This window comes from Tachysurus vachellii, chromosome 19 (assembly GCF_030014155.1).
Source record: "Tachysurus vachellii isolate PV-2020 chromosome 19, HZAU_Pvac_v1, whole genome shotgun sequence".
NCBI lineage: Eukaryota > Metazoa > Chordata > Actinopteri > Siluriformes > Bagridae > Tachysurus > Tachysurus vachellii.
In genome coordinates this window covers 12,520,001-12,547,821 of record NC_083478.1, presented here as the reverse complement: position 1 = coordinate 12,547,821, position 27,821 = coordinate 12,520,001, and the positions used below count along the sequence as shown (strand labels likewise).

Genomic DNA, 27,821 nt, shown 5'->3' with positions numbered 1-27,821 from the left:
TACTGTTCATTTGGAATTCGTAACTTTGTGGTTCCTCTTTCTTTAGTTGACGATAAGCTTGCAACATGCAGGTTCTGTTCTGCTAAACTAAAAAGCATAGTTTAAAGAAGACTCAAGGTTTTTCGAAATCATGAGTTGCACCTTTATAAATGTGCTAGAAGTGTTCCACTTTTACGCTTTTGTATTAATGCAAATTGGTCTCATGAATGGACTGACACACAGACAACCCACATTATCATGAGAAATGGGGTTGAGGCACCATTTAGATTCAGAGCATGCACTCACAAGCTGACTCCTTAATGCTTGGGGTACATGTGCAGCAGTCTGGGGAAACCTGTTAGATGGGAAGCAGCTAAATATGCAAAGAGCATGCTAATTTAGAGTGAATTCCTCACACAGCGTATGGATGGCGTTGGGTCATTTTCTTAGATCAAGTTTAAGAGGAGTTATGTGTCGTAGAGGAAGGGACATAAGCCTAATCAGCTGTCAATACTGTATGTCCACTCTGTCAATAGAACAGAAAAGTGCTTACACACTGTAACAAAGGTTACTGATCAGAAGACTCCTTCCAGTTATGTGAAATACACGTCTGCTCACAGGAAACGTCACCAGATCACATCGCGTTACACACGTTTTTAATTTATTTTTTAATCTGTTTGCAACCCGGGCCACTTGTTGCATAATAGCAGGTTACACTCATCTAGCTACGATTCTGATCCGAGCTGTCATAATGATTTATACCCACCCCACCACTGCAAACTCCGCTGTAAATGGCAGACACAATAGAGCCGTCTTAAAGCATCACCCTTCAAATTTGATCTCCCCACAGTGAGAATCTTCAGCATGTGACAGATAACTGGCCAAATGCTTTCCACATTAAAAAAAATCTTAATTAGTAACCACAGAGCTGTTTATAATGCACTATTCATCCTTTCTGTTAATTAGTGTGAAATGCAGTTTCTCTCCCACCGGTCATTTGTAGTGTCTAGATGAGTGTACTGTATGTGTGTAAGACAGAGCACATGACATCATTTCCACAGAAACATTATTGTCTCTGTGGAAGTCAGGGAAGTTTCTGCACCGAGTGGATTTTGAGTATTGGTCTGATGCTATACTCCTGTACGCATGACAATGCTCTGAAACAAATGTCCCATATCAGATGCAGAGAGCATCGTTTATACCGTCATGCTAAAGAACCCTTGACACAAAATGGAAATACTTTTATACGATCAAGGTGACCGTCAACACAACCTGAAAACTGTGAGTTGCCTAAATATCAAGAGGAGGAACGACAGCATCTTCTCCCATTTATACCATCCTCAGCAACATAATTCTGTAGTGTTCTTTCTAATCAAATATTCTTTACTGAAAGCTGAACTCAACCTCAAGATTTCATGGCCTCCGTTTAAACCAGGGAAACATAACCAGAGCTAAATACGATGTTCTTTAACATATCTGATTTATCAAGTAAGCTGCCTGGTTTTGGTATCAGTTTAAATAAAATGCGATCGATGCATCTTTAACTGAAAATACCTCCCGTTTTTCTCAACCAGTGTCGAAAATATCATGTTTTGCTACTGGTTAAAGAAAAACAACTCCTAAGCAACACCTGCTCAGACATTCAAGCCCTGTTTCTTGTTCGTCGAGGAAGATTCTCTGACACGCAGCTGAGGATGGAGAGAGCTATGGTAATAGGCATAATTATAAGCTTGAGCCTGGAATTAAGAAAAGCACAGACAATGAGGATAAAAGCTCTTGCACACTGTGAACACAAAATGTCCTTAAGCTTCATAGACATCGCCTTCATCGTCGAAAGCAATTTGTGGCAGAGCAGTTTAGTGTCTTGCGTAGTGGTCCTTTAATTTAATGATTATTAAACGGTTTCTGAAGAATACTTAGAAGACCAGATGAGCTGAGATCAGCAGCACAATAAAAAAAATGTGATAGAAAAAAATTTTTTTTAATTAGTTACATCTATATGAATCTTTTATATTAACGTTGTATTATTTCTCTCTGTCCCGCCACCCTCGAATGTTCCTCGGTGATTATTCTACTCGGCATCCCCCAAAAGACTGCAGTTATTCTCTCACTGACATATCCTTGCCTGTATAGCTAATTATGCATGGTGAAGAAAAATGGGAGGATTGGAGGATATAATGAAAAGACGAGATTGATGCAACTCGTTGCTGTTTTATTTTGTTGTCGACAGAAGAATAAGAGTAGCAATGAAACCTAATATTACAACTTTTTTGCTCTCAACCACACACCTATACTTGATGTGTGAGGATTTATTTATTTTTTTCTGTGCAGTGACTCATTGTCTGATCTTGGCATAGCATGACAGACTATATGACAGTAGGAGAAATCAGAGGGAAAGGCATTCTGTAAAAGCCTTCTAGAACCGCCTTTGTTCTTATTATAAGTTTCTATAAAGCATGCTGGCTTTGGTTTAAAGATTGATTTTTATGCTGCACAAGTGGCGTCATCCCCTGGTTAATATAAGACTTCACTGAAGGTCAGCATGATCAATAAAAACGGCTCAAGTGAACATCATTACCGTGAACAATGAAAACACTTCTAACTGGATTTGTGAAAATCTTAATTTCTGTGAACTGTCTTTACTTGAGTGCAGCACCTCTTTATTTCTTTACTGTTATTCAAGTTGTATCTCTCTCTCTCTCTCTCTCTCTCTCTCTCTCTCTCTCTCTTCCTCTCCCTCTTTCCCTCCTAATCTGTTTCTTTCTCCCTGTTTCTCAGATCTTTTGACAGCTGTTCATTGCAAGGATGGATGAGTTACAGGATGTGCAGCTGACCGAGATTAAGCCCCTTCTGACAGACAAAGTGAGTCCTTAATTCCACACACACACACACACACACACAAACACGCACCACAGTACCAGATAATATATGTAATATACATGATGTACCATATTCATTGGGTCTCGTAGTATTATTATTATTGATGCTTTAGAAGAGGTGACACACCATTGTGCTTTTCTATTATCTTTTGCTTTTATTTTTATCTGTATGAAGGATACCACATCATTGTGTCTGGCATATAATCAGTATTCTGATTCATCCCATGGGTGTTCAGTGGGGTTGATGTCAGGGCTCTGCAGACCACTCAATCTTGACATAACTTCATAAAGCAGGCCGGATCCCTTATTACCAGAAATATTAATGTCACTATTCTATGTGCATTTTGTGTGTTTGTAAAAATACAAAATATAAAAATGGCACACATTAACTTTTACATTTACTACTACTACTTCTCCTTCTTTTTCTCCTTCTCCTTCTCCTTCTCCTTCTTCTTCTTCCTCTTCTTCTTCTTCTTCTTCCTCTTCCTCTTCTTCTTCTTCTTCTTCCAACAATTAGATGCATTCTAGACAGTTCTGTGCCTCTGTGCAGTTTTGGGCAGGCCCACATATGGTTGCTATAGTCAGGTTCTGATATACCTTTTGTCATACAGCACGCATACAACTTGTTCTTACCATTTCATTCTTCTTTCTCATGACAATCACATCTGTTGTAGTTATCCTGGATTGCTATTTTGTCCACTTTGATTGTGCAGTATTACAAAACGTTCAATTCAGCTTGCAGCTCTCTGCAATTCACTCCAGTTCAACAAGTCATTAGAAGACGTGGTGATTCACCTTTCTACAAAGGCAGCTGGAGCAATAACAAGCTGCTGTATTGTGTCTAGACTTTCCTCATTTTTTTTATAGACTTTCTCAGCTGCAAGAAAAGCTCACATGGGAAGATATGATTTGACATTAAGGGGTACAGCTTGTCAGGTAGTGAAGCTGAAGTTATTCCGACAGATTGTACATGTCCATGGCTTTACATTCTAATCAGCCACGTTGTAAAATGGACAGGACCTGCATCAGTTTTAGTTAAATCCAAAGAAGATAGATAGATCTTCCCTGGGGAGGCTCTCTTGGGTGGATCCTGTCTCATGGAGCTGAGCCTACTCTTAATGAAAGGATACATTGGGAAGGCCTGTTATACTAGGGACCCTGCAGTGGCCTGGTAGGTGACGGTAGGCACGGCTTCCCCTGCACAGGGAGGCATCCTGGGCTGTAAGTAATTGTTTACTTGCTGAATGGCCATGCATAAGACCCCTGTTAAAGGACTTGAGCCCTCTTAAAGCATCAGGAGCAGATATTTACATGACAACCTTATTGGCTCATCATAGAGTGGTACAGTTTAATGACAGTTATCGTTGCTCCATCTATGGCTTAGCCAATACTCTCCAAGCTGGGATGCCTATGGCACGACTTCTCCAACTCCCCTAAGGCTGCATGGGGCGAATATCTGTTTCACACCATATGTTTTGTAAACGTGTAAAATGACTAAAAGGAAATGCTGATATATCAGAGTGTCTATGGATAGTTCATTTTTTTTATAAATATAAAAAAAAAAAGACCTTTTATGGCATTTGTATAGTATATACAATTGAGCACTTAAGGGTTCAGGGCCTTGTTCAGGGTCCCAGCTTGGTGGACCTGGGATTCGAACTTACAACCTTCCAATAAAAAGTCCAACACCTTAACCACTAAGCTACCACATTTCACTTGTCCATAGGTCCTAAAAATACCAGTGATATTAAATACATTTTGACTTTGTTCTCACATGTTGCTTGTCAGTAAAGAATGGGAAGCTTTTCTATGCAAGTTGGCTGTTTTACTTTTTTTTTTTTTTAATTGTACAGACTGGAATGAGTGGAGCCAACAGCAATAATTGATGCTTCTGCTAGTTTCATGTACATTTATAACTTGTGTCTAGCAATTTTGAACGGAAGCTCCATCATGAAGACATTTTTGGAGAACCCTAATTTTGTGTTGTGCTGGAAGCCAGTTCAAGGTAATTAACAAAAAGTGCATTGTGAAAGAACTTCTACAATTTCAGCACAATAGGAGTAAAAGCTGTGGAATCACACATGGAGTGTGAGGAGCACAAACACTCGACATTTACCTGTACTGTCCCATTGCTTCCACTTCAGTACCACAGAGCACTGCTCCCTGTCTAATACCAGCATCAGCCACAACAGCACCCATAACATCACTCGGCTCCACCACCACATTTAAAGCAGATGTATTCTTCTGTCTGCAAACTGCAACCAAGCAACAGTCCAAAATGCCAATAAAGGAATCTGAGAAATTTTTCCTGATTCCAAGATTGAGACAAATGTGGCTTCTAATTTTACTGAACTCAGTCACAGACGGCAACAAGAAGAAGGGTTTTTGAAGAAAGCCTTAACACAACCAAAACCTTCCATGAGTTATCACTGACTGGTTGTAGAAGCTATCGGGAACTGCGTCTTTAGGCCTCAAAAAAGCCTTCTCATCCTGGCTGTTAGCAAGAATCATCAGTACAATCTTGATTACATATCAAACAGAGCCGTTGATTCCATTCCTCACCAGAGACTTGACCAGATTTTTGAAGGTAATGATGTTCTAGTATTTGATACAGCTGTTTTATTTCAAATCTTGATGTTCAGACTTGTTTCTTTGAAGATATAAGAGTCAGAAAAAGGATCTCTCAGAGTATTCCCGGCATATAGGAAACCAAAGTGATGTCAGCTATCATTCAGACAAGCGTTCCTCGTGCTCTATTTGGATCCCAGCATGATGCTGTCTGACCCACACAGGTGCCAGTGTAATATGACGAAACTGGTTCAAAGGTTTCTGTAAGACCTTCAGTTGTCATGGGGTGTTTCTACTGATAGACACACAGAAATGTTGGTCTAAATATAAATAACATCTCATCTGATGACACTAGAAACAAGTCCTTTCTCTTCTTCTGTCTCATGGTCAGCCACCAGTGGACTGAGGATTCTCAGATAACAAAAAGGGGGAGTCGTGTATTATGCTGGAGGACACAACCATCTCCATGTGACTTATCTGTGATTATGTCCACATCTATGGCAAGGGTCCTCAAGGTACTGTTTTAGAAGGAGCTGCTGGTATCTGCTCCGTGAGCAAGGTCTAGATACATAATTCATCTCAGAAGAGGAAGAAAATCACTGGTGTCCAGATACAAAGGGAAAAGCTTCAAAAGAAAGCAGACCGGAGTTGTAGAAAAGAAGTAAACTCTGCTCCAAGTATATATCAACTTAGGAAAAAAATTGTGAATTAAAAAAATTGACCAGATGGAGACAAAGCGTTCTGAAGTCTGATCCATGGAGTAATTTATTTTTATGAAAAACTTTATCTTTACAGTAAAGTGTGCAAACATTACATTGGTGTCTTTTCATGCTTTCTGCCATTTTGTGAAAGTGGTCTTGATTTTTCTTCTCAGTGGCATTAAAAAAAAGTCTTTTTTTTTTATCTAAAAAAAGTGAGGCTTCCCTGCACATTACTCATGTCTCAGTGAAGGGTGATTTGCTGTGACGAGGGTTTTAATGTGGACGTGAAAACAGGTAAAGATGCGTCATGCCTTGTAGATGTTAACTGATGTCTTCAGCCAGACACATGGTTGTGGTATCCTGTACTATCTGTTATGCCTCATTCCATTTGTCTATGGAACAGGAGTGTTTTTTTTAATGGGTGTTGTACATGCAACAGTGCAAATGGCAGAGCCAGTTGAGATTCTGCCACCTGTTATGTGTAGACTCATTTTCCTACTACGAAATGCCAAAACTCATCCATTGCATATGTTACAGTAAATGATGCCAGCATTAGTCTCATTTGAATTATCTGGCAAAGCACTAAAGCTGACTGTATTATTTCTTCTTAGTATTTTAGTGCTTAATATAATTGTTGCTCCCAGAGACAAACCAGTGTTAAGTTAAAATCTGACCCAAAAGAAAAGCACTGTAAATATTCATAGGCCTGGGGATAAGATGGGATGCTCCCTGTTGGCCAGTGGTATTTTCACTTATTTATTGTAGATAATATTATTCTTATGGATTGTTTAGGTTGTTGTTAAAACATGCACTGCAGTTGGCATGAATTTTCACTTTTCACAGACTATCTTTCTTGCCTATCTTTCTTATAATAGCAGCACCTCTTATTCAGCTCTCTGTCTCCCTGATCTCATAACTCTGACCTGTGTCTTGGGTCAATTAGCATGAATAAACCTCAGATTGTGTTGAGCCACACGTTACCATTGGATACTAGATTTGCATAACGCTTCTTCTGGAATCAGATTAAAGCCTCATGTGCTATGTGCATGTCATTGAATATAATGAACGCTAAAAAAAATAGGTGGAGACAAATCAGAACTTGTTCCCTTTCAAGTCAGGGATCCTATGTCCTCTAATTTTCTATTCTCTTTTTCATTTTTGCACAGAACGGCCGAAACTTTCAAGATTTCGACTGCCAGGTAAGCGATGCTCGCATGTTTTTCCACAGTCTTGTAACATGGTATGATCGTGTAACTGTTTCTCAGGCCAAGAGAAATGACTTGTTTCCTCACTCTCCACTGTGGTTGAAGAGACGAGCTACTCAGTCTCAGAATGCAGTGCCTTGCAGGCCTGAAATGATAACTGCAGAGTTGTGGGTCCTCATGTTTTACCTTTCATCTGTGCTTCAGGGTCTGAAAGCAACAAACTGTGTGTGGGTGGAACGTTAAAGCTTCCTAAGTAGGCGGTTGTACTGGAAGAGGATACAAGTGAGAGAATTTGCCTTTGAAAACATAGCTGCAGTTTTGCTGGAAAGAACTTCAAAAATAAAGTATGTATAAGTCAGCAATAAATGTTACAAGTACAGTACGTGTGTTAGTCCAGTTAGTGAGACATTTTTTTCAGGATTCGCGTTTCCATTCCAAACTAGCTTTCAATTAGTTTTTTTTCTCTCTTAACTCTCTCTTTTTGTCTGCATTATACAGTCATGTGAACAAATTGGGGCACTATTTTAGGGCATGAAAGCCTTTAAATAGGCTGGGCATATGGGCATTTGATCTGCATTCTAACAATATTGGAAGATTCAGAAATTCATTTGTACTTAAAATGGATAAAATGACCTACAGGTGTATCACCGAGCATTTTGAAGAAGGCTTGATTTATACCTCAGATATTTAGTTTGGTTTGCTCTTAATTGTTGAAGTGAGAGGTATCACCAGGGTAATATCCAAAGAGCTCTCTGAGGCCTTCAGAAGGAAGATTATGGATTCTTATGAGTCTGGTAGGGGCATAAAAAGATCTCAAAAGAACTTGTAATCAGCCATTTCACTGTCCAAAAGTCATTTACAAGTGGAGAGCATTTAAAACAACTGCCAGCATGTCCAGGTCAGGCCGTCCAAGCAAATTCACCCCAAGAGCAGACTGCAAGATGCTTAAAGAAGTCTCCAAAAACCCTAAAATATCATCACTGGAATTACAGCAAGCTCCTGCTACAGCAGAGACAAAGGCCAAGACTTCTGGAATAATGTGCTTTGTCTAAAATTAAATTATTTGGAGACCATAAGAAGGGGCATAAACCAAATACAGCATTTCAGCTAAAGAAGCTCATACCAACTGTGAAACATGGAGGTGAAAGTGTTATGGTTTAGGGATGCTTTTCTGCAGCAGGACCTGGACAGCTAACCATCACAGAATCCACTATGAATTCTACATTGTATCAGAAGGTGATTTGAGGAACATGTGAGTCCATCTGTCAAAAAAAAAAAATCGAAGCTGAAGCAGAACTGGACCTTGAAACATGACAATGGCCTAAAACCTACCAGTAAATCCACTAAGGACTGGCTACAAGTAAAAAACTGAGAATTCAAGAAGTAAAAGCTCAGCTCTAAATCCTATTGAGATCCTGTGTGGTGATTTGAAACGGATTGAACATACAAGAAACCCCTCAAATATCACACAGCTGAAAGAATTCTGCATTGTGGAGTGGGGCAAACTATCTTCCAGTTGATGTCAGAAACTGGTAGGTGGCTACAAGAAATGTCTCGTTGAGGTTATTTCAGCCAAAGGGGGAAACACTAGCTATTAGGACACAGGGTGTTATAATTTTATCCTCAATTGAAATGTTTGGGGAAGAAAATGCTCATGTGATTTAGTCAAGATGAAGACACTAGAAACATTAACCACAGGTTACCCTAAAACTGAACTGAACTATTCACTGAAGACATTTTGGTTTAGGTTAAAAATATGAATAATGAATATAAGATGCTAAGACAATATGAGTAAAGATCAGAATTTCAGCTTTTACTTCTTGGTATTTACATCTAGATGTATGAAACAACTTGGCACTATTTGATTAAACCAAAAGTCATTTTTTTAAAGTCATTAAAAAATATTGGAACATGTAACTTACAGGTATGTCTTTTTGTCGAAACAGTCAGTAGCTCTGAATGTCAATGTTTGGTTTTGGGTTTCACCTGTAAGACTGTCTGTGAGAGAAAAGCAAGCCTTTTTCGAAGCTGAGTAAAGGAGAAATCAACTAGAGCCATTGCACAAGCCATGGGGATAGCAATAAAACAATTTGTAATGTTTTGAAGAAAAGAAAGAAACCAGCGTTAGACATAAATATCAGGAAACGAAAGCTGAAATTCTGATCTTGAACTCGTATTGTGGTGCATAGAAGAACATGCTTTTCAGTACTTTCAGAGGGGACGGTATGCGCCTGTGTCTGTCTTCTCTTTAGCTATTAGTGTCACTCGCATCTCACCGATGGAAAAAGCCATGCTACAAAACCTGGCCCAATTAGAGAAGAATTTGTGTGTTTGTGGGGCTTGTTAGTAAACTCACTACTGCTGGCAGGATGCTGCAAGTAAATTACAGCCAGTACGTCTTCTGCTCATTTCTTTTTGTCAAGTTCAAGAAGGTGCTTAATGATTATTCATGGAGTGTCATCAGTCCTGACTGTGTTCATGAATGTTAAGGAGACAGCTGTAGTCTATACTGAACACCTTTTGAATGGTTTATCCTAATAAATATGTATTATTGTTTAAATATAGCCTCCAGGAGCACTCATCTGTAATGACATGGTCTGGTCAACAGAGCATAGTGTGGAGCCATTTCACAGACACATTCAGAAAAACGTGTTGATTGACATTTACATTGATTGAGTGATTGGCTTTTCCTTGCTTTCTAAAATCCGTAAATGCAAAACAAGTGTTTTTGCAAACAAGAATTTCAGTTAACTAGAAGAACAAAAGGTAGTGTTAAAATTCAACTAGTTTGAGCATCAGACAAAACCTTTACCACCCAGACCTAGTATGTACATCTGTCTTGGGTGACCAGATCACAAGATGACAGCTTTAAATGCAGGTGGGAATGAAGATAAATTATAGATTATAGATGTGATAGTTACTGATATATCCCCATGTTTATAGCCATGTGCACTGTGGTAAAGTTGAGATATTTTTAAGATTAATATGTTCAACCTCTAACATCTTGTGCCTTTGCACTCGCTACACAGGGACATAGCGTAGGTACACATCTCTTGTATTTTAGTTTTAGCAAACCTTTTTTTCTGTGTTTGCTGGAATCAAGTCAAGTCTGATTTTAGGCAAATTGTGCACAAAATGCCAAATAGTGAGATGGCCACATGAGCAAAGCACATATGACAGACCTGAGTACCCAACAATTTATTAAAGAAATTTATTTCGTTATAAAAGGAATTTATTAATATATGAAATTATTATCCAACAGCTTAACAGTTTAACATTTTGACTTGTTTTGGCAGTTTGGGTCCGGATTTGATTTGCCAACACTGTTCCTGAAATAAAATGCACCCACTGTGTAATTAGTGATGATTTATAGTGCATGAAATTACCAGGTGAATGGCTATACATTATTGCTTTTTATATGTAATTCCACATCGTAGCAGGGTCTAAAATACGCAATCACACTGGATGCCTGTCCGTCTCCTCCAGCAGGGGGCAGCATGACTGCAGCGAAGACTGACCCAAGGCAATGATTTTAAGACATACAGCTTAATTAAAGCATGTTAAAGAATGAATTTATATTTTGACAACATGCTTGATGGTGAAAAATGTCATTGCAAGTGCCCAAATTGTCTCTGTATCTTTTGGTCTTTTGGAGATCAAATTTGGTCCTGATTTGTTTCCATTTTTTTATATTGCTGCTTTTGCCATGTATCCCTTGTTTATTGTTGATTTGCTAACTTCTTATCTGGCTGGTTGAAAAATTAGCTTCATTGATATTTTATTGATTACGTTATGTACATAATAAATAATCACTTAGGTGTAATTAATGTCAATGCTGTATTGGTATTGAACGTGCGTGTGTGGTATAGTAAAGTTTTAATGCTCTTGCTGGAAAAGGCGCAGTAAGGTTTGCATGTCCTTGCTTGAAGAGTTGTTGCAATGTTTGAATGACCTTAACTGGACATGGTGTAGTAAAGTTTGAGTGACCTTGCTGGAGGAGGAGAAGTAATTTTTGAGTGACCTTAACTAGAAATGGTGTATTAAGGTTTGAGTGACCTTGCTGGAGAAGGAGGAGGAGGAGGAGTAGGAGGAGGAGTACTTTTTGATTGACTTTGCTGGAGGAGCTGTAGTGAGGTTTGAATGGCTTTAACTGGACTTGGAGTAGTATAGTATGAATTAACCTTCTTTGAAGGTGTTGCAAGGTTTGACCTTTTGACCTTAACTGTTTTGAAACCTTATCTATTTAAGCACAATATACAGATGTGTAGGTGACAGAACTGGACAGATTAAAGGACTAAATCACTGCCACATCGATCTCTTTTATGTAGAGGTGAATTCCCCCTAGCATCATTATCACCCTAGCATCATTATCAGCAGGTATCTGTCTTTTGGGTAATGTGGGAAATCGCTAACCAAAGTTAAAATGGACCACTGCCACATGGCTTAAAATAAAAAAAAGTAATCTCAGAGGGTCATCGTTAAATAAATCTTAGACCTTATTTACAGTCACAAGTTAATTCTAAACATTAGGGTGGATTTTAAATCTTTTTCAATCTCAGTTAGGATGCACAGCTTAACGCGTGTCTTTCTTTCAAGGTCACATGTAAGTGACTTTGGACATAAGCTTTTGCCAAATAAATGTAAAAGCAAATGTAAATGTAAAGTGCTGTCCTATGTGAAAGCCTTGCCCTTTACTCACACTTGTGTACACATGCAGGTTAAAGCTCCAGCTGACGTGACACACAGGACTGGCTGAGTCAACAGAGATATTTATAAACACAGCTTCTGGCACAAGCTAAAAGAGATGCAGATAGAAGAAGGCTTGTGTAGGTACGGAGGCAATGTGCAGAAAACTGTAGTCTCTTTTCATAAAATGATGGATATCTCCCATATCCTCGGTATGAGCAGCAAAATGATACCCAAATTTAATATTTTCTTAATAGATTTTGCTTCATTAATTGGCACCATTTAATTAATAAATAACAGGAGATGGCCTAAAGCTAGATTTTTTAGGTTGTCATAAATGTCACAAATAAATACATTTTGACTATATTGTATTGTTTGCTGCCCTCTGTTGGTGAAAACTATTTAAATAAAACACACCTGACATTTTTGTGTGAACAAAGTGTGTCTTGGTTCGCACCTTATTTAGACTTTTTAACAAATTTGGAGCATTCTCAACTGCTTGTAAAACAGGATACACCTGCTCATTGATGTGGCTCTGCATGCAAGCACACACACAGTCAGTCTGATGCTCATGAGTGGGGTATGTTCCGTAGCAGAGGCGTATTTAACAGGGGAGTTTCTCCTCACCAAACATGAACACAGGGAAGCCCTTTGTACTTTTGCCCACTCTTCTCCATCCCAGGTGCATCCTGGGAAACTGATTTGGTGTATGCTTTATGTTGACTCTTAAATGTCATGGTTTATCCATCTGAGGATCAGGACCCCCCTCCTGTAACTGGGTCACATGTTCTATGTATAACTGTTCTCACACAACATTTTGGTGTAACAGTTTCAACATTGTGGTTCTGACACAAGTTTTTGTTCTAATACCTGTCGGTGTGCTGCGCACCATCCACTTGTACAATGATAAGTGGCCATCTTAATAGAAAGGGGATTTTCTATGACATGTTGGGTGCTTAGTTTTAAAAAAAAAAAAACTGACCGATTAGTATTTGTAATGCATTATGTTCATTTGTTTTAGAAGTAATATCTTTATGCTCTTCATAGCAGTGATTTATGTTGAGCTGCTTTTTGGCTTTGTCTCTCAGATGTCACTTAACGTTTGTGGGGGGGCGGTCATCGGGAGACAGCCCTTGGGGGAAAAAGCTGTTTCTGGTTTTTGTCCAGAGGCTCCTGAAGCACCTAACGGAGGGCTCCCTCCCTCCTGAAGTCCATGACGAGCTCCTTTGTCTTGCGGGTGTTAAGGAGCAGGTTGTTGTCGACACACCATGCGGCTAGATGCTGTACCTCTTCCCTGTAGTCTGACTCATCCTTGTTGGTGATGAGGCCAATCATTGTGGTGTCGTCAGCAAACCTTTTCTTGGAATTAGATCCATGCACAGGCCTGCAGTCGTGAATGAAGTGGGAATAGAGGAATGGGCTCAGCACACAGCCCTGTACACCTGTGTTAAGGGTGATGGTGGCAGAGCGGATGTTGCCTGACCCAACAAATACACCAAAAATTCTTTTATACTCCTAATAAAAGTCAGTTGGTTTGTGAGCACTTTAGTAGGAACACAAAACTAATACTGGGCAAGTCTTCCCTTTGCCCTTAAACTGCCTCAGATATTGAAATCATGCCTTGGAGATTCTGCTCCATGTTCACATGATTGCATCACACAATTCTTGCAGATTTTGCAGGTGCACATTCAAGCTATGAATCTCCCATTTTACCAAATCCCAATGGGATTCAGATGCGTTTTCTGTGAAGAAGACTGAAGGACACTGAGCTCCTTGTCATGTTCATGAAATCTGTTTGAGATGATTTTTGCCTATCATACTAGAAGTGAACATTTTTAGTATTTTAGACTGATGTTATATTTTGTCTGTATTCTATTGAACCAGTATCAGTGTAATAATTGATGCAGACTCCAAAGCTTTTCTGTAAGTCACTCTGCATAAGTGCGTCTGCCAAATGAAGTAAACGTAACTGTAAATTGAAGTAGGCAAGAGAATATGGGTAAAGTGAGGCGATGAAGTGATGCACATGGTCAGCAACAATACTCAAATAGCATTTAAGAGAGGGTTGATTGGTAATAACAGAACCAAGTGTGCAAGAAAACATTCCCCACACCATTACACCACCTTCACCATCCTGGACTGTTGGCACAAGGAAGGTTGGCACTGAATTCTGATCCTACCATCTATGGGCCTGAAAGTGAAAAGGATCAGTTACATATTTCCAGTCTTCAGCTGTCCTGTTATAGTGATTCTGTTCCCACTGCAGACTTGCCTGTCTGTTGTTAGTTGTCAGAACTAAAACCCAATGTCAACTTCCACTGTTATAGCGCACACGTCTCAAGGTTCAACGTGTTGTAGGTTCTATAAAGTGGTTAGCTGAGCTACTGTAATCATTCTGTCACCAATACTCTGCTATCTCTGAAGGTGTTTCAGTCCACAAAACTGCCACTCAAAGGACAAATTTTTTTTAGTGCAGAATCTTTGAGTAAACTATGTGAGACTTTTGTGTATGAAAACCCCCAAATTATCACACTAAATAATAACTAAATATATAATGGTATTGAAGTGCATTAATATTTCAATGAAGCATTTGTGGAGCATTTTTAAGGCCCATAGGAGAAAAATCATTAATACGGCACTGCACCTCTCTTAACTAATAATAGCTTGTCTTGTTTTGGAGCACTTCCTGTAGTTTGTGTGACTCATATTCTCACCGCAGTTCATCTGCACCAGGGTTTGCTTGGACTCGGATTATGACTGCGTCACTCAGACGATCTCCGGCTTGTTGTTCTGGTCCACAGCCCAACACTGGTCTGCTTAGAATTGTGTGGTTCACTGGATTATCTAAAGCTTGTTATTATAGCTTTAACACATGGTCTGTTTCACATGACATGCTCTGCAAATTCCAAAGAATTTCATGTAGTGTATCTGCCACATTGGCATCTCATAATATTTGGAAATTTGGAAGTTTAAGAGCTCAAGCTTTCATTGACTTTCTCCCAGAGTACCTCTAGTTATTCTTAGACCATTGTACTAAGAGACTGTGGTGGAAAATGTGTAGTTTAAAAATAAATCACTTTTCCTAAAGGTGTATATGAATCATAACTTCATTACAAAGAACAGAAAGTAATAGAGAGCTGTAGTGTGCTGCCCACACCCATGTTTTGGTTGCCCTGAAACATAACTGTCAAGGCTAAGAACTGGAGACTGTAGGGTGAGCTACACTTAGTGTGTTACACCCATTCCGCATAAAGGCAAGGAAACATGTTTATTATCATCTAGCAAAGTTTTTAATGTACTTTTCATTCTGCCTGCCAGCAAACTTTTGGCCAATGTTAAACCTATACATATACATACTGTAGAGTCCCTGCACAAAATGTATTATAAGTGAGGTTGGGATTAAACACATTCATTTCTGACAATAATATAAACAGATGACCTCCTGACCTTTTATTAGCTCTTAACCAGGGGCACGTCTGTGTTATACAAATGCAGAGTGAAGAATAACGAGTGAAGGATATTATTATCTGTTGAGAGTCTTTGTTTTCTCACTTTACAGTGTGTAGTGATTTTTTTTTTTTTAACGACTTAATTCCAACGGTACTCCTCTGCTGCCGACATGTCTAATCTTTCTACTATACTATGTGTACTTATGGGTAACTTTAGAAATATCCTTAAAATGATTTTCATGGTAAAGAAAACATTCTTCTATTGAAGAAAAACTATTTCAAGCATTTGACCTTGAGTGACCTTGACCTTGCTTAGATCAGTTTCAACCACAACCTTGAAAGGAGCATGAACAGAGACACAGATGGAGGAATAGCTAGAAAATATGCCTCAAGTTTTTGAACATGAATGTGTAATTAAAATCTCTGTATGACAGGCAGGAAGAATACTCTAGAAAAAATACTATTTCAGACATTTGACCTTGCTTTGACTTTAGCCCCATTTAAAGTGATGTGACATATGGCTAAGTACGGTGACCCATACTCAGAATTTGTTCTCTGCGTTTAACCCATCCAAAGTGCACACACACAGCAGTGAACACACACACCATGAACACACACCCGGAGCAGTTGGGGGGGGTTCGGTGCCTTGCACAAGGGCACCTCTGTTGTGGCCGGCGTGAATCATGTCGTGAATCGATTCTAAAATCAAATGTGTTTCTCTGCTGCTTGCTGCTGGTTCAACCATTCGTTAATGAGATACTGCCGAGTGCTTTAGAGAACCGGGCAGAGAGAAATCAAATGTGTTTCTCTGCTGCTTGCTGCTGGTTCAACCATTCGTTAATGAGATACTGCCGAGTGCTTTAGAGAACCGGGCAGAGAGAAATCAAATGTGTTTCTCTGCTGCTTGCTGCTGGTTCAACCATTCGTTAATGAGATACTGCCGAGTGCTTTAGAGAACCGGGCAGAGAGAAATCAAATGTGTTTCTCTGCTGCTTGCTGCTGGTTTAACCATTCGTTAATGAGATACTGCCGAGTGCTTTAGAGAACCGGGCAGAGAGAAATCAAATGTGTTTCTCTGCTGCTTGCTGCTGGTTCAACCATTCGTTAATGAGATACTGCCGAGTGCTTTAGAGAACCGGGCAGAGAGAAATCAAATGTGTTTCTCTGCTGCTTGCTGCTGGTTCAACCATTCGTTAATGAGATACTGCCGAGTGCTTTAGAGAACCGGGCAGAGAGAAATCAAATGTGTTTCTCTGCTGCTTGCTGCTGGTTTAACCATTCATTAATGAGATACTGCCGAGTGCTTTAGAGAACCGGGCAGAGAGAAATCATACGGCCTCCAACACTCAATAGCAGAGGCATACAAATGAACAGTTCAGACATGATATCTGCTTGTGCTAGAATTTCCCTGCCTTGTGCCTAGTCTTACAGTGATTGGCTCTAGGTTGACTTTGACCCTGATCAGGATAAAGAGATTACTAATGTTTATTACTATTATAATTTTTTTTTTCCCTTTTACTCTATTGTGTTTTGTATGGTGTTTAGTGAATTTGGGATGTTGTTGTATGGTCTTGAGGTCTATACAGTGTCATAAAGTCTTGTAGCCTCCAAGGAGCTTTATTTCGGAGGGATTTAAAACGAGTGTGTGTTTGGGGTGTGTGTACAAGTATGTGGACTGAGAGAGCCATGTTGTCACCTTATGCTTAAATCCTCAGATAATCCCATCATTACAGCCTGTAATGGCTGCTGCTCTACTTTACCACATCATGGTGCCTGCTTAATTGAGCACGAGTCTGTTTCAGCTCTGTCATTACAGCATTTCTTACTTCACATCTGTGTGAACTGCCTCTATAAAATATAGAGTAGAATAGAAGATCTATTCTACTGCATTGCATGTACACGTAAATCCTCGTCTCTATGGAAACTATTCTCTGGAACTGGTGTGTAGTGTTTTTGAGCAGGGATCCACATGCGTTTCTCGAATTTGTTTATATTTTAGTATGAATTCGCAAATATTTGGCTGTCTGACTTGATGACTTGATCCACACGATCTCTCCCTCTTTCTTTCTCTCTCTCACCACCACTTACACAAAACAACACTCCAGGCTTTCTTCTCACTCCTCCTGATTTCACCTGACCCCCTAAATCCAATTAGAGCTGTCTGAGTGCCCTTCACATCCCCTCCTCTCTCTCTCTCTCTCTCTCTCTCTCTCTCTATCTCTCTCTCTCTCTCACGCTCTTTCTCTCTCTCTTTTGTCGCTCTTTCTCTCTCTCGCTTTTGTCACTCTTTCTCTGCTTTTCGACAGATTTGTCTCTCTCCCTCCTCAGTCTGCCTTGCTAGGATCAGCTACCATCTGTAAACACCATTTCACTGTTCTCTTTCTCTGTCTCTCTCTCTCTCTCTCTCTCTCTCTCTCTGTCTCTCTCTCTCTCTCTCTCTCTCTCTCTCTCTCTCTGTCTCTCTCTCTCTCTCTCTCTCTCTCTCTCTCTCTCTCTCTCTCTCTCTCTCTCTCTCTCTCTCTCTCTCTCCGTTATTTGTAAGGCGTGGCCAGAATCACTGCCGTCACGTTTTTTGTTTTTTTTTTATTTTATTTCTTTTTGTGCTTTTATTCTCCACCTCCCACTCCTGAGCTGCTGCCACCCTTCGTGACCAGGAAAAACAAGGGCAAAGCATTTGCTTCTTTTTCCCTCGTTCTTACGTGTTTTTTTTCTGTGGATGAGAAATGACGGACATGCTGGATCTAAGCCAGATCGGCTGTACAATGATCGGCGTGGTGAGTGAAAGCGTGCCTGCGTGCATGCTTGTGTGTGTGTGTGTGTGTGTGTGTGTGTGTTTTTTGGGGTGGGCGCAGCATGGTGTAAGTGTGTGTGTGTGTTTTTACCTCTAAACAGCCTGTTGATTCTTGGGCACCCACTCGATGTTAATATTGCTCATACATCGTTTATTGTGTGTTTGTTTTTGACCTGTTATAAGGCGTGATTGTTTATCTGCTGCGTGTGTGTGTGTGTGTTTGTGTGTGTGTGTGTGTGTGAGTAATAACTGACTGTGCAATCTGAAGGTGTGTCTGGTTTTGAGCAAGCCTTTGTGTGTAAGTGTGTGTGTGTGTGTGTGTGTGTGTGTGTGTTTGTGTGTGTGTGTGCCAGGCATCCTGCAGCGTCCCAGAGGGGAAGGCCTTTGATTTTGGTGTGTGAGGGAGAAAGAGAGAGAAGCTGTTCAGGGTTGGGCCGAGTTAAGCAAGACACATGAAGCTTGATATTGTTTACTAAAATAGACATCATCTATGTCACGTGCAGGTTCATCACTGTGAACAATACAATTACAAACTATACATTTCAATCCACACAGTATATACTTAAACACAATCTATACATTTCAGTCAAGTCACGAGTAACATTTGATCATGTTTTCCCTGTAGGCAAAACACGTTTAGCCCTGAATTCTTTCAGCTAACAGACTTCTTCAGGAGAATACAAACGATTACTCCTCCATTGCACATTCCTAGAAAATGTGATACAATTGCTGAATCACTGTTTTGCATTGCTGATGGCCTTGTAAGCCATTTCCAACTGCTACACCAAATCACATGCAGTTCTTCTAACATCTTTCAGATACAGTTGCATTATGTTGCTACTTTCAGTGTAACTGAATCTGTCTCGCAGGACAACAGCCATGCCTTGTGTTATGCTCATTTTTCATGCTCGCAAATGACAAATTTATCTTAAAAACAGCATGCTGTTCTTCCATCAGTATACTGTAGAAATAGCTCTTGGAAGTGGTGTTGGCTCGTTTCCATGGAGTTGATGCTCGTTGAGTTTGGCTGGATCATTAGCTTTGACATTTTGAGGCCTTTGACATTTCCCCACAGGGCATCTTTCATCGATCAGATCTATTCAGATTTGATAATAGTGTTTGTTGATGGTGCAGAAGGGGGAAAGTACCCTTAGATGCTTGAAACAGTTGAACCAGTTTAGTTGCTAGAATTGACAGCATAGAAAATTGAATTGTAACTTTTATTAAGGATAAACAAATCGCTATCCCAAATCCCCAGGACAAGCGAAGTTCAGGTCCAGTTTGTGAGGTTGTTTGTTTGTTTGTTTGTTTGTTTATTCATATTGGTCTGGTGGAAGTCAGAATGAAATTACATGAAAGAACTAAAGTCAGCAGGAAGTAGGGTTTGTCTTACAATCCTTATCTACTGCTGACTTCGGTAGTTTTCAATCAGAGTGTATTATACATAATTTGCTTCAAAGTACTGTGATGAACCTCAGTGTTCTGAATTGTTAAGAATTCCAAATAAAGTGATTTGACTTGCAGATCAAAGACAGATGTAAACAGCTCATACATTACGCAGGACATTTGCTAATAACGTACTTTGTGCCAAAAGTGCAAACATGATGTTCTACATGATTGAATATCTCCTTATAAATAAAATTGAGTTGAATTGAAAGTACAAAAGTGGTACACGTGGAATTTTACAATCAATCTATGCAAACAACAATGTGCGATGGAATTGGTTCTAGTTGTAGACTTGAGAATGTGAAATCTCCCTAGTCTAGTCATGGAGGTTCCTGAGAAACCAAAGCATGGAGTGTTCACGTCCCCTGCAGGCTAGCTAATGAATGTAACGTTTGTCCAGCCATGTAGATGTATCTTTCTCATTCAGGGAAAGAGGTCTTGAAGTAAGGCTGACCAAGTCAAACCTAGAGCTGTGTTGCATTGAGATTGGAACCAGTGATCTTTCACAAGAACCTGAATTTCTCAGTTTCTCTGCTGTTACTGCTGCAACACCTGCTTTAAAAAAGCCGACAGTTAAAATAATGGCACTTCAAAAGTCAGAGCTGTGAAAAGCTCGAGCAGCCTCATCTATTTTTAAAAAGGCTCTTTCACTATGTGCAGCATTTGCAGGTGTGAGATGAACGTTTTTTGCTGCTGCTGCAGAGTGGAGATGATTTTTCACTTTTCACTAAACTATTATCCTTCACTCTGCATTTGTATAACACAGACATGCCCCTGGTTAAGAGCTAATCAAAGGTCAGGAGGCCATCTGTTTATATTATTGTCAGAAATGAATGTGTTTAATCCCAGCCTCACCATCTCAAAAACAAGAACATGTGGTTTTTAATGACATGGTTTCATTTGCTTTATTCAGTTTCACCAATAAGCTTGTAGATTGTATCCAAAAAACACAAAACCACAGCTGCCCGACTCACTGCAGAATTAAATGTGCCCCTTAACTCTTCTGTATCCACCCAGCTCCACAGGGTCTGTATTCATGGTCGGAGTTTCAATGGTGCCAGCAGTGTAATTCTTGGTCTGGGGAGAACGTGAAACATGTATATTGTTCTCTGATGAGTCCACTTTTGCTGTCTTTCTAACATCTGCGAGAGTTTCAGTGTGGAGAAGCCCCAAAAACGTGTACCACACAGACTGTTGTGTGCCCAGAGTGAAGCACTTGGGTGGATCAGTAATGGTTTGGGCTGCAATATCATGACATTCTTTCAGGATGATAATGCACCAATGCACACTACAAGACTGGTGTCCAAATGGTTTGATGGACATGAAAGTAAAGTTAAACATCTCCCGTGGTCTGAACAGTCACCAAATCTGATTATTAGACATTTTGAGATGTTTTGGAGGAACGAGTCAGGAAACGTTTTCCTCCGCCAGCATCATATAGTGACCTGGTCACTGTTCTGCCAGAAACATGGTGCAGAATTCGTGGTGTAGTTTGGGTTAAAATGGGAGATGAGCTAGCAAAGACTGTCAAAGACTGAGATCTGGCAAAAGACATCAAAATGTGGAAATACATGTTTTTGTTGATTTTGCACATTTGTTGATGCCTGATCAGCACAAAATAAAATAAAATTAAATAAAGTGGTTAAATAAGTGTATATAGTGTGTGTGTATGTGTTTGTGCTTGTTTGCATGTGTTTTTTTTTGCGACTGGTTCCACCATCTCTCAGGGTAAGAGGTAAGTATAGGTGGTGAAATGAACTTTCCCTAGAGGTCCGGACAGCTGAGTCACTGGATATTTTCAAACGGTGGTTGAAGACCTACTTATTCAGGAAACACTTCAACTAGCACTTCTTTCCCTATCTTCTTTCCCTATCTTTCCCTAAAAAAAAAAAAAAACCTTTTGAAACTTTTTCATTGTAACTTTGAACAATGTTTTAAACTCATGGTATCTTAAGTATGTAAACTAGTGAACCAGCATTAATGTATCTAATGATAGAGATTTAAGCATTTATGTATGTCGCTCTGGATAAGGGCATCTGCCAAATGCTGTAAATGTAAATATGTAAAAGTGTTTTTGTGTATGTGTGTGTTTGTTTGCGTGTGGATAGTTTGAGTGGGGCTAAGATGCTGTCTAGGTTTTAAATCCAGCTAATGCACCATGCTGCTGTTTAATAACAAACATTGATTATGGATGCAAACCAAACACCCACACAACCCCAAGCAACATAGTACTACACAGATGCATACAAACGATGCAGTGTATTTATCATGTACATAAACACTTAGTGACTATTACAACATGGAGTTCTAGGATCTATCATTTCTGATGCGGAAACAGGTTGTTGTGCTACAATCTAACGTCATTGAGGTTTATCTAGCCAAAGTCTGTTTGTTTTTGTGCAAGTGTGTCAGCTTCCTGTTGTGGTAACATCATATATTTTTGAAGGTCTAAGTTGCTGATGTATTGCTGACGTTTGTTTGTCAGTGTGGTGCTGCACAAAGTGCTCATTCATCCAGGCTGGGCTCATACATGACCTCCTAGAAGTTAATTTCAGTAGTGTATCTTTCTTCTTGCTGACATCTCTACTTTCTTCTTTTTTGTTTCCAGGAGCATGACATTGAGACCCCCCACGGTGTTCTCCATGTCACTTTGAGAGGAACACCTAAAGGCAACCGGCCCGTGATCCTTACATACCATGACATAGGCCTTAACCGTGAGTTCTTTGTCCAGCACAAGTACCTTTGTACAGAGTCTAAAATGATGATGTGTCTAACTCGTGTTCTGGTGTTAGACAACTTTATGGGCTCCATTACACAATTTCTCTAGACTGAAGGGATCTCAGACATTTTGTCCCCACAGACCAGCATTAACTGTAAAATTAATTCTACAGATCCAGTCAGTACATCATTTAAACATGCACTTTAATATTTAGAGCCCAAGAGCTTTGTATTTCTTAACTATCAAAGGTCAAACTCAGATTGTATTGGTCACAAACTAATGTAAGTAAAACATAGTAAAAAGCTTCTGACTGTCTTAAGTAGAATAAAATTATCCAATAAAAAATAGAAATATAACTACCTGTACAGGCAAAAAAAAAAGATTTTGAAAAAAGTAATGAATTTCAGATGAATCCCCTAGTTATTTTGGATCTCTGGGAGAGATAATATTTTCATATTCTGTTTTGCACACAATAATCCCTAAGAATGCACATACACGCAGAGGCTAGTTGTGTGTAGAGTTTAGTGTCATATTCTAAAGCATTTTCTTTGTTATACTGCATGCTGACAGCATTCTTGTTTGTTCTCTTTAATATTGCAGATAAGTCATGCTTCAACACACTTTTTAACTTTGAAGATATGCAGGAAATCACACAGCATTTTGCCGTGGCTCATGTCGATGCTCCAGGTCAGCAGGAGAATGCAGCACCTTTCCCTACTGGGTAAGAAGGACTGTGTTTACATTTAGACTTAGGCAAAATGGTTATACCATATTGAAACCACAGTGACCGATATGAACAACAATATGAGATATATATATATATACAATTCAGTTACCCGACACATCTCTGAGGAGGATGCTAGCAGCAGCATCATCAGGATGGCTGTAGCAGCATCATCAGGATGGCTGTAGCAGCATCATCAGGATGGCTGTAGCAGCATCATCAGGATGGCTGTCGCAGCATCATCAGGATGGCTGTCGCAGCATCATCAGGATGGCTGTAGCAGCATCATCAGGATGGCTGTAGCAGCATCATCAGGATGGCTGTAGCAGCATCATCAGGATGGCTGTAGCAGCATCATCAGGATGGCTGTCGCAGCATCATCAGGATGGCTGTCGCAGCATCATCAGGATGGCTGTCGCAGCATCATCAGGATGGCTGTAGCATCATCATCAGGATGGCTGTCGCAGCATCATCAGGATGGCTGTCGCAGCATCATCAGGATGGCTGTCGCAGCATCATCAGGATGGCTGTAGCATCATAAGGATTAATATATATCGTCGCTGTCGGGCGGAATCCTCGTATCTCTAAAACCGTTATTTTTCAGGAAATTAAAAAAACGCTGTACCTTATCTGCAGTGCACAGGGTTTAGTCCGCGTTGCAGTGGATTGTCTTGCGCTAAATTCCTGTCCTCAGACGAGCACCAAAACTAGCGGGGGTCAAGATTTTTTTTTCTTTGAGCCCAGTGTTTTGAAGACATTTACCTCAGAAGACGTGTTGATTCGTTGCGACTCTTCTTGAGGAGAAATATGCCGTGAAGCTCTCCCACAGAGTGAGGAAGAGGTGGACAGTTGAAGTGTCCAATGGAGTTATGAGATTTGCGCTCAAGCTATTTTCAAGACTTTAGATTGGTTAATAACTTGTAAAAATAACAGACCCACGTGGGGACTGACCAATAGCATCGATATGTGAAAATTTGGACATACGAGGTTTCCGCCCGACAGCGACGATATATAAAACATGTAAGCTACCAACAATAGATAGGTTTTCCTGTTGCACTGGCTTTTCTAAGCTTGTTTCCACACTAATGTCAGGTGAACTCTCATTTTCTTTACTAGTGTGTCTGAGCCTAGTGATAATTGTAGGTCTTTCCAAATTATGTGGAAAAGCAAGACATCTAATGTTAGTGGTGAGCAGGTTTGCCTCACAGATCCAGGGTTGGAGCTTTGATTCCTGCTTCTACACTATATGTTGGCATTTTCATGTTCAGTGTGTTTCTAGTTTTTATGTGTTGGCATTTCCATGTTCTCCCAGCGCTCCAGGGTTTCTTCAAGGTTTTGTAGGCTTATTGCCATCTGTAAGCTCTCCATAGTGTGTGAATGAGTGTGTGATTATTTGTGAGTGATTATGCCCTCAGATGGGTTGGTACACTGTTCAGGGTATCCCACACCTTGTGAAACACTGCAGCTGTTCTGTCACTAGGCTGAAATGCTGATCCATCAGTGCCGTTAACACAATAAGGGATTGTGACTAAATGTACAATAAGACGTGATGCTGATTGTTCTGAATTACAGTGTATGTTTGAACAGACACCCTTCAGTACCCAATTGAATACTTTGAGCAGGTCCTTCCCATAACCATACAGGCAACAGAAATGCAGAACTTCAATGCAGGGTACCTGCTGAGAATCGACTGAATTTAGCTGAAGATTTCTAGCTACAGGATGTTTAATTTTTCATGCTTTGATTCAGTTATTTTATTCATATTATATGTTACAACAGCTGTGCTTTGTCATTTACTTAGCATCTTCCAGTTTATGTAAGTGAGAGTCATCTGAGTCATATAAATCTATTTTTTTCTCTCTCTCTCTCTCTCTCTCTCTCTCTCTCTCTCTCAGGTATCAGTACCCTACGATGGATCAGCTAGCTGAGATGCTGCCCTCAGTCATGACCCACTTAAAGTGAGTCTCCTCATCTGTCCTCTATCATCATGACCTCCCAAAATCACCAAGAATTTATTTCTGATTACTTATTATCATTCATATACTTTCATATTATTTTTCTTTGCCCGACTGATTGGGATGTATGTCTCTATATTAAACCTTTTGTAGGATCAACAGTGTGATTGGGATTGGTGTTGGTGCTGGAGCATACATTCTCACCAGACTGGCGGTAAGTAAACTCTGTAACTTAATATAAGGTACCAATTATGTCATTTAATAAAGGTTGAGTCTTTAGAGTACTCTTTTTATATTGAAAGAAAGACCACTTTTTAGGTATCACAAAGTCACTCAGTCACTCCCACTTAACCTCACATTCTTCCAACAGAACATAATTAATCTGTATGAAATGGAAGAGGATTTACTCGGATTAATTACACTGAGCCTCTTTTACCAGAATTTTAATACCAACTCCAGACTTTCAACAGTAGGGCTTATTATTAGACATTAGTGTTAATGTGACATTCTTTTAAATTCTCCTTTAGTGTTCATATATTGATAAAAGTACAATTACACTCTTTTCCTTTTGTGAAACTATAATTATCAGGCATCGGCCGGGTGTGATATGAACACCCATCAGAGGAAAGACTCTGTGCAAAGGCTTGTTAATGGTGGTTAATTATAATCCTGCCATATTTACACAGAGGTACTGACAACATTTGGATGAAACAGAGTAATGTGAGCCGTTCTCTCTGTCTCTCTCACGCACTCACTCTTCTTTTCCCATGCACTGTAGTATGCATCCATTATGGGTTTCATAACTGAACCGCTTGCATCCTGAGCGACTCATCTTGCTTTGATGTAGGCCATGTGTCTGATCATCACCGAGCTTTAGTTCATGTTTAAAACCAGATGTGTGAGCTGCTCTGATGAGAACAAGGTAAAGGTGTGATCATCTGTTTATGTGCAGAGGCCATATGAGTGGGTTGTTTAGGTTGAAAAGTAATACCTGGAAGTCAAAGCCATCAGCCAAAAAAAAGATTCTTTCTCTCACCACTTCCTTTTAGGCCCTTGACTATTTATTGCAAATGTATTAATGGTATCCAAAGGTTTATTGTTGTATACTGAAATATACAATATTCTCCACTTTTGTTTTTACATTCATTAACAAATTAGTGATATTGTGTTTTTCTTGTCTTGTAGCTGAATCAGCCTACACTGGTAGAGGGACTGGTTCTTATTAATGTGGACCCGTGTGCAAAAGGATGGATGGACTGGGCTGCTTCAAAGGTAAACAGCAATTAGAGCTTAAAATTGTACAGAATTCTTTGATAAGTGGACTTTGGCTGACCTGTTTATGTACAGACTACAGAACATGTTTGTTTTTCTTATTATATAAAAGATTTTAGGATGCAGTTGATGCATAATAAAGGGTGCATGTCTTTAAATTTTCAAGGAGTGAAATGTGCCCTGTGTTATAGTCCTGGGTGCTGGCCAGATTAGAGCAGATCAGAGAACCTTATGTTCTAAGGAACTAATTAAACGGGTGCAAAATCTATTAACTTGGCCATTATAAATCACTTTTTTACATCGTGTCCTTTTATTCAGAAATCTCAGATTGTTCTGGAATTTAGCAGATGACGCAAACCGTGCATTTCTCTGTATCTCCCTTTTGTAGTTGTCAGGATGGACCAGCAACCTGGTGGACATCGTGATGGGACATCATTTCAGCACAGTAAGTCTCAATACCCACTGCATAGCCTTCATGGCCTATCTTTCTTTGAAATTGTAGGAAACCTCTCTACTATACATAATACATTTAATATAGCATGCATTAATGGTCTCCTAATGATTTAGCACTTATGAGTAATAGGTTAGCCTACAAGGAAATATAAGAAATAAAAAAGATGCTAATATAAATCCCAATCATTGGTTAAGATTATAATAAAACTAGTTTTGTATTTTTGTACATTATTATGTAGTTAATATGGGGTAGGACTCGAACAAGAAGGGCTGAGTGTACTAGAGAGTGAAAATAATGGCAGGATGTTGGTTCAATCATAGGATGAGCTGACAGAAAACCAGGAGATCATTCAGACATACCGTCTGCACATCGCTCAGGACATGAACCAGGACAACCTGGCACTGTTCTGCAACTCCTACAACAGGTAATGAACAGATCCATTAGGATTATTCTTTTCTCAGCTCCCATACTGACCACATGCAAGAGTTAAGAGTGCACCAGCACTGAGCTTTCTTTTTGTCCTCATAGCCGCAGAGATCTTGAGATTGAGAGGCCAGTCATAGGGCTTAATGAGGAAACTGTCAACACTCTGAAGTAAGTGTGTATTTAGTATCATCATATTGTTTTGACAGAAGGCCACAGTATATATCATTTATACATTTACAGGTTTTTTTTTATAGATAGCAGAATAATTGTGATATCAAATATGTGTTAAAAAGGTGTGTGAATTTTTCTGCGTTTCTTTTCAGGTGTCCTGCGTTGCTAATTGTTGGTGATACCTCTCCAGCTGTGGAGGCCGTTGTGAGTGATGGATTTCAATATTCACTCTTAAAGCAATAAAAAGAAACATCTGATCATTTATAATCCTACAATAAATCATTTCTAACTTTAATGTGATTGACATTAATTAAACATAGTGCATACTTGTATAATGTATTGTATGTGTGTGGCAGGCTGGGAAAGCCAATCAGATATCATGGCATAGTCTGGCAA

General features: G+C 39.6%; 1 protein-coding gene across 4 annotated transcripts in view; it reads left to right on the top strand.

Annotated features, from left to right (window-relative positions):
• ndrg3b (ndrg family member 3b) overlaps window positions 1-27,821 on the top strand; it is a 49,553-nt gene that overhangs the window by 13,356 nt on the left and 8,376 nt on the right. For 3 of the 4 annotated variants that reach the window (XM_060893821.1, XM_060893820.1, XM_060893819.1), the window contains exons 2-12: window positions 2,758-2,841; window positions 7,294-7,326; window positions 22,313-22,418; window positions 23,024-23,144; window positions 25,043-25,105; window positions 25,256-25,316; window positions 26,288-26,374; window positions 26,763-26,819; window positions 27,149-27,252; window positions 27,357-27,422; window positions 27,578-27,629. In XM_060893821.1, the coding sequence (XP_060749804.1) occupies window positions 2,785-2,841; window positions 7,294-7,326; window positions 22,313-22,418; window positions 23,024-23,144; window positions 25,043-25,105; window positions 25,256-25,316; window positions 26,288-26,374; window positions 26,763-26,819; window positions 27,149-27,252; window positions 27,357-27,422; window positions 27,578-27,629 (807 nt within the window). In that variant the 5' untranslated portion in view covers window positions 2,758-2,784. Of the gene's footprint in view, window positions 1-2,757; window positions 2,842-7,293; window positions 7,327-18,004; window positions 18,242-22,312; window positions 22,419-23,023; window positions 23,145-25,042; window positions 25,106-25,255; window positions 25,317-26,287; window positions 26,375-26,762; window positions 26,820-27,148; window positions 27,253-27,356; window positions 27,423-27,577; window positions 27,630-27,821 lie in introns of those variants that run through there. The other variant, XM_060893822.1, reaches the window with a different exon arrangement.